Here is a 13,608-nt window from a genome sequence, read left to right on the forward strand (position 1 = left end):
GTAGTATAAATCGGGTAGGAAAAGATTTAAGAACATTATTAGATATTGTGAAGAGGAAAAGTGTCAATGGGAGAATAGTGTGTGTGCTGCCTCGTTTTGACAATTACGAGTTAAGTAGATGAGCAATGATAATGAATGATATGATTGCAAGAATGTGCAGAAAAAGAGGTCTGGAGTTTGTTGATGTTTGGAGTGTGTTTGAAGGAAAAAGGCAGTTGTATGCTAGAGATGGACTGCATCTTAACATGGAAGGACATAAGAGATTGAAGAAGTTATTGTTTTCTGAACAGGTTGAAGTTATTGGGCAGGGAAACTAATAGTGAAAAGGTTGAGTGTAAGAGAGAGAAACTTTAGCACTGATTGTGTATTTATTGATCCTTACAGGCAGAATAAATTGCAGAAGAGAGGGGGAAAAAATCGGCATAGGACTACGGTAGTTAGTGACTTATATATCAGCCGGTACAAGATCTAGAGGGAATCTGCAATTTTTGTATACCAATGCTAGAAGCATTAGAAATAAGAGAGAAGAATTTTTGGCATTAGTCAGTGAAATCTCACCAAAAGTTGTAGGCATTAGTGAAACTTGGCTGTCAGCAGAAGATGTGGTCACTGGAATTGAATGTGATGGGTACAGTATTTTCAGGGAGGATAGAGAAGATAGAACAGGAGGAGGAGTACTGTTGATGATAGCTGATGTGTTGCAGCCAAAGAAAGTAGTATATCATGATGATAGACATGTGAATGAGAGTTCATTTGAGGCAGTCTGGTGCGAAATAGTGACCAACGCAACCAAATATACAGTTGGATGCTGCTATAGGCCAGGGAGTACAGGGGGAGATATTGAATTCATGCATCAGCAACTTAGTGCAATGAGTGAAGGCTTAGTGATTATTATGGGAGATTTTAATTATGGTGATATCAATTGGAAGGAGGAAATATCACGTAGCAAAAAGGAAATGGAGTTCATACATCTGCTACGAGATAATTACTTGAAACAGCACGTAACTGAAGGGACACGTGGTGTGAGAGTGTTGGACCTGGTTATTGGTTCAGAGGTTATGTGCATAAGTAAGGTGACCTCGTTACCTCCAGTTGGTGAAAGCGATCATGTGGTATTGACTTGGGAGGTTGCAAAATCTGTGGATTTTTCTATTAAGAAGGGGTATGTACGAAACTACAGGTTAGGCAATTATAACAAGCTTCGGAGTGAGCTTGCAGCCATCCCATGGCAGAACATATTGCAAGGGAAAGATGTTAGCAGTGCTTGGGATAAAATCAGTGGGTATCTGAGGAAAGCAATATCAGATTGTGTCCCCATGGTCAGGAGGTCAAACAAGGCAGGCATTAGATGGATGAGCAGTAGTATCAAGCTTGAACTACAAAAAAAGAAAATGTTATGGAGAATTTACAAGGAGAAGGGCGATCAGGACACCCATGAGCAGTACAAGGCTCAAGCTAGGAAGGTTACCAGCATAGTAAGAAAAGCTAAATCAGATTATGAGAAGACCTTAGCCAAAGAGATCAAGGGTAATCCCAAAGAGTTCTTCCGCTATGTGGCAAGTAAGAGGAAGAATGACTTCGGAAGGATAACCTTAGTGGGTGCTGATGGTATTGAGGTGACAAAATCAGATGTAATAATCGAGTTACTGAGTGATCACTTCTCAAAAGTCTATCACCCAAGTGAGGATATCTCTATACCTATAGCAATACCTAATGTGAGAATTGAAGCTAAAGAATCAGAGGTATTAAATATATTGCAAAACTTAAATGCAAACACTGCGGTAGGCTTAGATGGAATATCAGCTCGGGTGTTGCGTGAATGTGCAAATGAATTGTCAACCCCTCTTACCTGGATATTTAATTTAAGTTTGAACTCTGGTATGGTCCCTAGGGAGTGGAAGTTAGGCAAAGTGGTTCCTTTGCATAAGGGTGGCTCTAAAACTGCAGTATTGAATTACAGACCAATCACCATCTCAGGAGTAGTGGTAAAAGTATTGGAAAAGTTGGTTAAAGACAAAATTCAAGAATGGGTGGATCAGGATATGATACTCTATAGAGGCCAACATGGTTTTGTTAAAGGTAGATCCTGCCTTAGCAATCTATTAACTATCCATAATAGAATAACATCAGAGTTGGACAAAGGAACTGGCTACACAGTGGTACTTCTGGATTTTGCTAAGGCTTTTGACAGGATACCCCATAGAACACTGTTACGCAAATTGGAGCAGATGGGAATGGATATTAAATTGGTGATATGGATAGGAGAATGGCTCAGGGAGAGATACCATAAGGTGGTGTATGGAGGAGCCGAGTCCAGAATGAGGCAGGTGACCAGTGGTGTGCCTCAGGGCTCTGTGCTTGGGCCAATGTTGTTTAATTTGTATATAAATGATATAGGAAACGGCTTAAAGGGAGATATTCAGTTGTTTGCTGATGATGCAAAGTTGTGTAGTGCAATAAAAAATCAAGCTGATGTTGAAAGTTTGCAGGAGGATTTAAATAAGCTGGTAAAATGGGCAAAAGAAAATGGATGTCAGTTCAATGTGGAAAAGTGTAAAGTCTTGCATTTTGGGATTAAAAGATTACCAGCTGTGTACTACATAGATGGAAAGGTACTCCAAGAGATTGATGAGGCTAGGGACTTAGGGGTATTGGTAGATAAGGAGATGAAGTTCAGAGGACACATTGCTAAGGTGTCCAAGATTGCACATAGGATTACTTGGTTGTTGAGGAACACACTGACATCCAGAGATAAAGAGGTTATTATTCCCCTTTATAAAGCATTGATACTTCCACATTTGGATTACTGTGCTCAGGTCTGGTCACCTGGATTCCTTGGAGATGAGGAGGCTGTGGAGAGGGTTCAGAGAAGAGTGACCAAGTTGGTGAGTGATATAAAAAATGCTCCCTACATTGATAGATTGAGAGCTTGTGGATTGCAGAGATTGGCTGATAGGCGAAGAAGAGGGGATATGATAGAAACATTCAAATTACTAAAAGGTTTTTATAGGATTGATGCAGGGGAAATGTTTCAGCTGTGTGATAGTGATGGAAGAACAAGAGGTCATCTCTGGAAATTAAAGAAGAGTGTGGTTAACAAAGGTGTCAGAACAAGGTTTTTTGCCTGGAGGGTGGTGAATGAGTGGAATTCATTGCCTGACTTTGTTGTGAGCTCTTCATCTGTAAATGAATTCAAGAAGAGATATGACAGATATTGTTTTGCTAGTTTGGGTCTCCCGCGATGAGTCTACTGACTCCATGGAGATACCCGTAATAATAATAATAATAATAATACATATTGCAGTCCAAATATGGAAACCCACGTTGTGAGCTTCGGTTCTGAATATGAACTTTTCGTGTTCAAGTCAATGCCCAGAACTCTGCATTCAATGTGTCGACTGACGAATGACGGTTTTTACATATTATTCTTCGTAGCATCCTACAGTCATGTTCGGTGAGTGTGGTGGATCATGCAGTGTGGGTAGTACTTGCATTTGAACCCCTGCGTTTCCATCTCAGTATGGTTTCACTGATTGTTGACCTGCGATGACTCAATTTGTCAACAATTTTCCAAACAAATGCCTACAACATGGCATCCTATCACAATGCCTCTTTCAAACTCTGTTAGTTACCTTCTTGCAGCCATTTTCACGACCTGCTACATGGCATACACACCTTGCTCATGTGGGATGTCTGTGGACTTCTTTCCAAGCAGTGTATATATAAATATACATACACAATCAAAATAAAGTTAGGAAAGATAAGCAGATTTAAAACGTACTATCTCCCACAAACTGGATAGATGGATAGACATAGGCCATCAGATCTGTTTACATTAGAACAATGAAGTAAAGATTCACACATTTCTTTAAGAGGTGTTCTATGAGGAAATTACTTTTATGAAGGATTCTTGTTTAGTGTGGCTAGTATGTTCTGCAAGTGCAGACTGTTCAGACTCATGGAATTTAATATAAGACTTGTTTTCTAGATGAATAAAAGCAATTCTTCCTGCTTGTACAAAATAAGATAACCCACAAGAGCAAGGAATCTGTAAGATGCCTGGATGAATGAGAGGTGGAAGGTTGTCCTTAGGAGAAGCAAGAAAGTTGGAAATTTTTCTGATGGGGCAAATGGCAACAAAAATATTCAGTAGTTTCAAAACTTTCACTACGTGTTCCTATTAACATAAGGAATAGGAATGCAAGTTATTTCTTTTGTATTTGAAGAGGTAGAAATACCATAACTGTTAAAGGCTTTTTTGATGAAAGAATCCTTAAAAACATTAGATAAAAAAAAAAAAAAAGATGGAATTAAAATGTCATAATTCTTTCTGTAAAAGTTCATTTGAAGAACATAAAGAATATGCAAATATACTAGTCTTAATCGTTCCAGCCCTTTGATAGGATGTTGATCAGATTCAGTGTGGATATAACAGCCTATATGAGTCATCTTCCAAAAAATTAAAAAATGTAGGCTATCATCTGTTGATGAAGAATTAGAAGATTTTAAAAGGCTAATCGCTTATTTACTTCTTCTGAGGTGAATTGGATCCTGGGATGAAGTGCATTTATTTTAGAAAGAAACTGCTGTAACTCCAAGGAAGAGCCATTCCAAATTGTAAAAATACTATATACATATCTATAGTGTGAGTCTAGGTCTGGGTGAAATGTTATTAAAAATAAGTTCTTCAAAGTGTTCCATGAAGAAGTTCACAATAGTAGGAGAAATAGGACTGTCCATAGCTGTTCTTTCGATTTGTTGATATAATTTGTTTTTAAAGGAGAAATAACCAGAATGTATTACAAAATCAAACAGTAACAATATCTGAAGGAAATTCTTCTGAAGTAATTCAATTATGTCAGATAAAGGAATATTAGTAAACAAGGATAATACAGCACTAAACTAATCATAAAATCTGAAGTGTCCAGATGAACATCAGAAATTTTATTTTTAAAATCCAAAGTGGTTTTTATATAAGTAGCAACTCTTCCAGCTGATATAGCAAATAAATTAGTTAACTACAATTTTATTTTTTTGTTAGCTTACATTAACTGTTCAGGTGGTGCTCTTTAGAATTATCTGTTATTGTTTAATTGCCATTCTGTGATCTTATGCTGACAATGCCTATGATACTTAGGCTAAAATTCTTCTTCTTCTTCTTATCTTCAGGTATTAGGCCTGAAGAGAAGAGGATAGCTCCATAACTGGCCTGTTATGGCGCTATCTTTAGCCCTTCTAAGCCTTACCCATCCCGAGGATAAGATGGCTAGCCCTATGCCTCCCAGTGTGTCCTATATCTGTAGCTATGTGTGCTTTTGAGGGGCCGGTTTGCCTGCTTGTGGGAGGAAAAACCCAGATAAACTGGGAGGAAAAACCCCGCAGTCCATGCCCAAGAAGGGCTAACTTGGTGATGTCTGAGAAAAATTGTGAAGCTCCTCACGTTGGTGACAGGAATCAAACCCAGGAAACTCCTTTCCCAGGCATATGGTTGCGAAGCACATAGCCACTCAGCTAACCGCACAGACCTAAAATCCTACGTTAATAAAGTTTTTTTGTTTTTTTTACTAGAGTTTTCCTCTGTTTTTATTTTATTTTTTCTTTAAGCAGTCGATTAGTGTGAAAGAAGTGTTTGACTTTCCAAAATAAGACTGGACAAGTTTTCTGTTAACTCTGTTTGAGCTTCTGACTAAAATATGTTAACTTCTGCCTTTGCAGATAATTTGTATTTAATGTCAGAAGAGATCTGACTGAATGTTATAAGGCTATGAAGGTGTGCATAAGTAAATAAAAGGAGTGCTATAGTCTTAATACAATTTTATTTTATATATTTATATATATATATATATATAAATATATATCAGTGGTGTCGCATGCCCATCTCAGTTGAGTGTGCTGCTGTGTGGCTTATGCAACCCGCACTACAAAATTAATGTCAGTTTGACCATATGATTGCATTTTTATCGATATATATGAAAGCTTTAAGAGTGCACAGCAAATCAGTGTTCATTTTTATTGGTCCAATGCACTTAATTGTAAGATAACTTTGAATGCTTTATCAATTAATTGTAACCAAACCTGCATAGAGTGGGAGACAATATGTTTGTTTTAAAATATATTAGAAAACAGTAACGAAGGAGAATGCTGTATTTAGGTTGGTATATTTTAATTACTCAAAGGTGTAAAATTTGGAGGAGAAGGATGAGGCTTGCCTCCTTCAACTACAATCATACAATTTGCAATAGCTCTGGCTGAAAACAGGATATTTAGACCATTTCCCATTGTAAATATGTGCATCAAAGTTATAAATTATTTACAGAAAATTATATATTAAAAACTTGTGTATACTGGTGACCTAAACACATCAGTTCACACTTCAAGCACGTAAAACAGATGAAACTCAGAAAACAAAAACAGCACCTCATGACAAATGACAATATTCAATTGAATTGGCTGACATAATAATCAATCAGAGGCATTGATTTCTGGCTGCTATTGTCTCAGTGCACACCCTGCCTCACCTTCTGGGTAGTCTAAAACCACTGGAATGCTAAGAATTTGACCCACTGCATGTCCATGTTTGTGGACAACAAAGATGTCCACAAATATGGACATCTTTGTTTAAAACAAAGGTGTCCATATTTGTGACCACACACCCAGGTTATTAAACAAATGTGATGTCATGTTGACAGGTGGAAAAGTGTTCTCTTCGTGAAGCATTATTATACTGTTTAATTTCAGGAATCATGCAAGCCAAGAAACGATTAGGGGAGTCTTTGACAGGAACAAATCCAAAAATATAATATCAATGATATGCACCGCACACTTAGCACATCCAGAATATATGCCCCCTGAAACACACATGCATACATTTTGTTAGTTATATATATATATATATATATACAGGGTGTTCGGGATAAATTTGACAGTTTCGTAAGGAAAAAGAAAATCTTCTTTGTATCTATTAAATTTAATGAATTGACAAAAAACATTACAGGCAGAGTTAATTACAATACTATCAACAAGATTTACTCAAAATAACCACCATTAGCATCGATCACAGCTTCAATTCTACTTCGGAACCTCGAACAAGTTGATGCTACAGTCTCCCTGGGAAGGGCCGCAAAAACTGTTTTAATTTTATCCATTAACTGGGCTTTTGTATTACTGGAAGTGCGATTGGTGTCTTTTTCAACTGCGCCCCATACAAAATAATCCATGGGGTTAAGGTCTGGGGAGTTTGGAGGCCAAACATTTGGACTGGTGAAGTCGTAGAAATTTTCAGATAACCATTTTTGACTTTTCCCAGAGGTGTGGCAAGGGGCCGAATCCTGCTGCCATACATACGGGCCTACCATTGGCTACCCTTGTTATCCAGGGCTTGACTACAGTTAGCAACTCCACGAACAAAGCCCGAATTCCAATGCCAGGGTTCTTCAACACCTGTTCCTACAGATTTGCGAGGAATTCTGCTGTACGAACGCAATCAGATCGTCTGCTAGGGATCTTTCTTCTTGCTACATCCTCGTAGTCACCATTGCAAGTCTCTAGTTCATGCCTGATTGTTTTTACTGTATTCAGGGAGCATTGGGCAGCAGTCGTAATATCCTTATTTTGATGGCGGGCACGAATCATCATGATACAAGTTATTCTCTTCCATGATTCAGGTGGGTTCCAGCTATCCATCCTTTCTGACATCTTGTATATGAATGAAGAAGGGTCCAAACTTTTAAATGAAGAGAAGTGTGTGTTAATACATGTAACTTACGGAAAAATATAATTAATTATAAATATGTCAAATTTATCCCGAACACCCTGTATATAAAAAGCAAACACAGTTTCATGTAAGCACCAAACATATAGTACTGGGAATAGAAGCTGTAAAATTACGGGAAAAGATTACATGGTATATTTAATAAAAAAACAAATGTTGAAAATATTAAAAATTAGCACAAGTCATTAGGATTATGAATATAACTTTTCTACAAGTTACTAATTTGGTTATATTAATAAATAAGAATATTAATAAAACAAAACATTACAAGGAATAAAATTTTCATTACAAGTGCAGCTTCATGATCTATTTAGGTACCTTGGGATTCTTTAACAACTTTTCTAGAACTTGAAGTTAGAATGCCATCATGCCATTCTCTGGTATCCAAATCAATGTAGCCAAGCAACTAAATAAAACAATAATCACATATTTTTGATTTAGGAAACATACTATTTTCTTTTTCTTTTTAAAAGCTAATTTGCACATAGAGTACAAATAATCCAATTTTAATGATACACACACACACAGTGCAAGTGGAAACAAGTACATACATACAGGAGGGAGGGAGAGAGAGAGAGAGAGAGAGAGAGAGAGAGAGCTACATCACAATATGATTAAGAACAAATGTGATTGGAAAATATTAAATAAAAAGGTAATAAGAAAATAATAACATTTAAAAGAAGCATAGCACAAGATCTCCACAGTTATTTCAGATAAATGGTGTTTTTTTGATTTGCAAGTATGAAAAATTGTCTAGATTGGCTAGAGATATTTTAGTGATAAGTTGTTTGTGCAAAAGAAAAGTATTTAACATGTATCAAAACTGAATAACATTTTTTCCATCTAAATTCAATATGATCTGAATTGAAAATCAGTTACATCTTGCTATTTCCTAAAATAATATTAGTGAAATGAATAGAAAGAGGAGATATTAAAAATCTATTCTTCTTTCATAGTACAAAAAAAATAGGGAACTTTTAAAAGCATTAGCCTGCACTATTTAACAGATATCACGGTGGCTATCAGCTATTGTCTTTTAAACAGCAGCTTATATTTTCAATTTCAAAGTGAACATTCAAAGCTAATATTCATCTATCAACCAGATACCTGACAATCTCCTCTACTTTACCCATCACTCTAGAACTTTCCTTAATTACTTCTCCTTCAGGTACACTAGTGAAATTATCTCTCCTCAGGGTAATTCAGATGATAGTCTCATATAAATTCCATTTCTTTTCCTTTAATGTTACATAGTGATCAGCACTCATTTCAGTAAATTATGGAGACTACTACAACTGTGTTAGGAATAACTTCTAACATGGTTGTAGTCTTCATAATTTACTGAAATGAATATCTACATTGGCATTACAGTAGCACCAAGTGAAAAGACCAGAGGTCTTTTCACTTGGTGCTGTTGGTCAGACTACTGTTTCTGCAGTTTAGATAACAGTCCTGAGAAAAACACCAAATGATGGTGTTTTTCTCAGGACTGTTATTTCACCTACTTTCTTCCTCATACTTAATGACTTTCCCTTACTGACCTGAAACCCTATTGATAGTTTCCAGATGTCAGCATTCTCCATTCCTTTGTGACAAACCTTTAATTGCTCAAATATCTCACGCTTTGAGATTTTCTGCAACTTTTGTCCTAAATACTGATCTCCATATATCATTTTTCAATGGGGAAGATGACAATCTTATCACTTTTAATGCTTAAACAGCATGCTTTTGTCCTTAATCTCACACACACACACACACACACACACACACACACACACACACACACACACACACACACACACAAAAAAAGACCATAGTTCTTTTACTCTTATATTTGATAATGCTCATCGTAACAGTCAAGAAACTTCCAAAAAGCTTGCCATCCTTTTTCACAAAAGAGATTATTTTTCATTTGTTCATTTACTGTGTACAAATTTGAAATCTGCCAAACTTGGAATACTGCTCTCATGTTTAGGAAGGTAAACCAAAAAAATTTCTCTAAAATGTTTGTGCTGTCCACAAGTGGGTAGTCTGGCTATCTAATAATTTCTCATTCACAGACTCTTTCTCAATGTCTCACAGATGGTCGGTTTCACCACTATGTCTTTTGCAATATTTTCATGGGCAATATCAGCAGAACCAGTACTTAACATTCCCCTATTTCTTCAAAAACTTCAGTAACATGAGCAACAGATGTCCAACATCTATTTACAGTTAAATTACTAAATTAAATTATTTTCTACCTCACCTCTCTGGAGCAGCCTCACAAAGTATTTTTCAAAGACTACCATTTCCAACTCTTCAAAAAGAATAAAAAGAAATTCCTTTTTTCTTGATCCTTGTATACATACAACACTGATTTGCTACAGGTTTAGCAACCTCACATATTGGAAGTGATATATTACACAAACAATAGACGTACTAATTACCATAACAGCAACACATGATAAATAAGACATAGGATACAGAAAAAAGCTGCACAATACACAAACACTCTACAATCACAAAACTAAAACTAAATCTCATATAAATTTGAAGAATATGACTACTCTTTAAATACACATCTTTTTTGCATCCCATACCACTTACTTCTGACATGCCCTCTATAAGTCATATCTCTTATTATTAAAATTTATATTCAATTACCTAGCATTTTAAACAAAACTATAAGCTAATTTTATTCTTCCAGAAAATGTAATGCCTCACTTTTTTTTTATGTAAACTAAATTTTATTCTCCTGAAAAAAGATACTCAAAGTTTTTAAATACCAATTTTTAAGATTTCTGCTTTTTACTCTTGCTAGGAAGGGTGAATGCTCAACAGCACTGAGAAGGCTGGCAACAAAGTGTTTCAGTGCTCTCTATATAAAGACTAGCTAAGAGTAACAGATGCTGCTATAGCTGGGTTATCTCAAGAAGTACAGAGCATACTAGGTGTCATGGACAAAAAGCAGTGACCAGGGATGTTGTTACTTCTCTAAGGGATGGAGGATACATTGCCACATTTGCAAATAACTACAATAACTATTAAAAAAGAAATAATAAATAAAATGCTTTTAGTTAATTATTTAGCTAAATAACTTCTCTTCAGAATCAAACAAAAGTATTTTATTTTGTCCAGCTGGCCATGTTGTTAGCACACCCATTCTTCAATCAGTAGGCTGTAGGTGTACTAACACCTATGAGATGATCGTGAATGTCTTTTGGCAGGAGATAAAATTTCATCAATAAAAAACTCAGTGTCCTTAAACTGGCCAGTTTAGAGCTAAAAACAGTTTAGTGTATTTCACTTACAGTCACATTACCTAATTCAGAGTACATATTATATATCACATCCTGTGGAATAGCAGTCACCATGAATACATACATAAGTTTCGGTGGTTTTAGCATTTCTGTAGATAGTTTCCAGTATTAAGACCATGTGCTTTAAAATAATTAATGAGTTTAATAAGATATAACCCTACTTACATAATCAAGGGTATTAGGAAAATTTGTACAGAAATTACAGATACTAGATGTTATCAGAACTTTACAATTCATATATATAAATAAATAACCAGAATAAGAACAAATTAATTATAGCATATGTGCTGGAACAATGCTAGTTGCTGCTGTTGTTCCATAGAATTGAGTGTATCATAAGTCTATGGCAGTTAGATTTTTAATTAAAACAGACCAAACTTGGTGTAGGATTAAGCTTTCATTTCTGCTACAATATGTGGGAATCCACAGCATTTCACGACTTCCTTGAGCTTTCTGGTAAAACAATTATGATCAATATAAGGCATTTTTGTTTGTTGTCAAATTACTTGATAGTTTATGGTAGTTGTATGAGATGGAAACCTGATTTGTGCTGTGTTCATTTTTTTTTTTTTTGACTCTTGCATGTTCAGACATGCAGATCTCTCTCTCTCTCAACCTTCCCATTTGGCCCACATAGCAAATTCCACAAGAGCAAGAAATCTCATAAATGCCTGACTTTTTCGTGGGATGATGTGGAGGTTTTTATTAGATGTAAGAATCTAAAGATTTTATGCAATGGTAAAAAAAAAAAAACCTTTAAATGTTGTACTCACTAAGCAATTTTGCCATTTAGTTTTAACATTCTTGATGTAAGATAGCATGACTGCATTCTTAAAATCTTGTTTAAGTATACAGGAGTTGTATTAAGAATTTTGTTCATCGTCTTAGATTCATAACCAAAAAGGTAGAGGGTATGCCTCTGGTAGTGTAGTTCTTCGTTCCTATTAATTGACGTACTGGGCATACAGTATGCCTTATCTTATAACGTTTTAATCATGCCAATCTTTTGTAGTTGATGATGGTGTGGAGCAAACTGTAAAAATCTTCCAGATTTTTTTTTTTTTTTGTATTTCACAAAGATATCAAGGAAAATCATAATTTTTTGTGATCTCCCAGTTCAAGAGTGAATTTTATATTGGGATGCAAGTTGTTCAGGATCATTGTTCCTGGTCAAATAACAAAAATATCATCAATGTCATGTAACTAAGTTTTTATGATAATCAACAAAATTCTTAATACACCTCCTACAACTCCTGTACTTAAATAAGACTTTTAAAATGAAATCACACTACTTTACGTCAAGTATATTACAGACAAAGTGGCAAAGTTACTCCATGACTACAACATCAACATGTTCACATCTGGAAGTATTTCCCAAGTTTATCATACCAATGGGACTTCACATTACCATTTGTGCCACTTGTGTGCATGTCATGTGGGCAGGCTGAACTGATTCAAAGTTTATACGTCATATTAATTGCAACTCTTTCAGTAGAAAGCCGCTTCTGCATCATGATGGTGAGCAGCTTCATTGATACAAAGTTCATGAGGCATGTTAGTTGCAACTCTTTTGGTAGAGTTTTATTTGAAGTTAGCATGTGTAATGATATAATGATAATATATACTGTCCCTTCCCATTTTCTAAGCTAATAGTTTCTGTTGGATACCAAAGCTAGTTAAGTTTAAAAGATTTGAATGTCAGTCAACATTTGACATGCTTCTTTCATATCTACACTCCACAGTTTTTGTTACACTGCACTGTTACATCTACATTTTAAAGAATGCTGCATATAAATAACTAATTATGCAGATGAAACATAACTATAACAACATAATTTGTAGCACTGATATTTTCATCACTTCTCACAGCTGTGATATTCCTAACTTTTCTAATGCCCACGTTTGATGGACCCCTAGAAAGTATATTAAATAAAAATCTCTCCAAAAGTTTTAAATAGTTTTCTATGTAATAGCAAATGAACACAGAAATGATAATCCAACATTAACATCTAAACTAAGTTATTATTACAAAAAGTTATGAAAAATGTTTCAACAAGAGTGCATTTCTGCATGCATACTTCCTGGAGTATGGATTTATGGCTATATAGATTTTACACCATGTTCCTTCAGTATTGTTCAATTTCAGTATTGAAATTTTCTTTAATAATATAAGCTTAAAGGTTCAAAATGTTGGATCTTTATAATTATCGGATAATTATAAATTAAGTTGGCAATCTTGCCATCAAGGATAAATAGGTAACAAAATTAATTGAACTATCAGATTATACATCTATCCACTGACTCCATCAGTTAATTAATTTGAATAAGAACATAGAATATAAGTTAAAATTCAAATATTTTGACTATGACCTCTGAGCACAGTCAGAGGTGGTCCTTTTTTTGGTTGAGTTAAATACAGACTTTTGCACTTAAATAAACTTTAAAATGTAGATGCCAGGATGATGGAATGGATCTTTTGGCAGATATGGGTAGCAATATTTAATATGGCTTAAAAGAAGAAGCCTATAATAAACA

General features: G+C 35.2%; 1 protein-coding gene across 1 annotated transcript in view; it reads right to left on the reverse strand.

Moving 5' to 3' along the window:
• The window catches only part of btv (dynein cytoplasmic heavy chain beethoven), a 1,245,321-nt gene that overhangs the window by 711,375 nt on the left and 520,338 nt on the right, over nucleotides 1-13,608 (reverse strand). Inside the window, exon 35 of the mRNA XM_090394552.1 lies at nucleotides 8,090-8,177. Within this exon, the coding sequence (XP_090250678.1) occupies nucleotides 8,090-8,177 (88 nt within the window). The remainder of the gene's footprint in view (nucleotides 1-8,089; nucleotides 8,178-13,608) is intronic.

Source organism: Typopeltis vanoorti, chromosome 6 (genome assembly GCF_054136105.1).
Source record: "Typopeltis vanoorti isolate ZY-2024b chromosome 6, IOZ_Tvanoo_1.0, whole genome shotgun sequence".
Taxonomy (NCBI): Eukaryota; Metazoa; Arthropoda; class Arachnida; order Uropygi; family Thelyphonidae; genus Typopeltis; species Typopeltis vanoorti.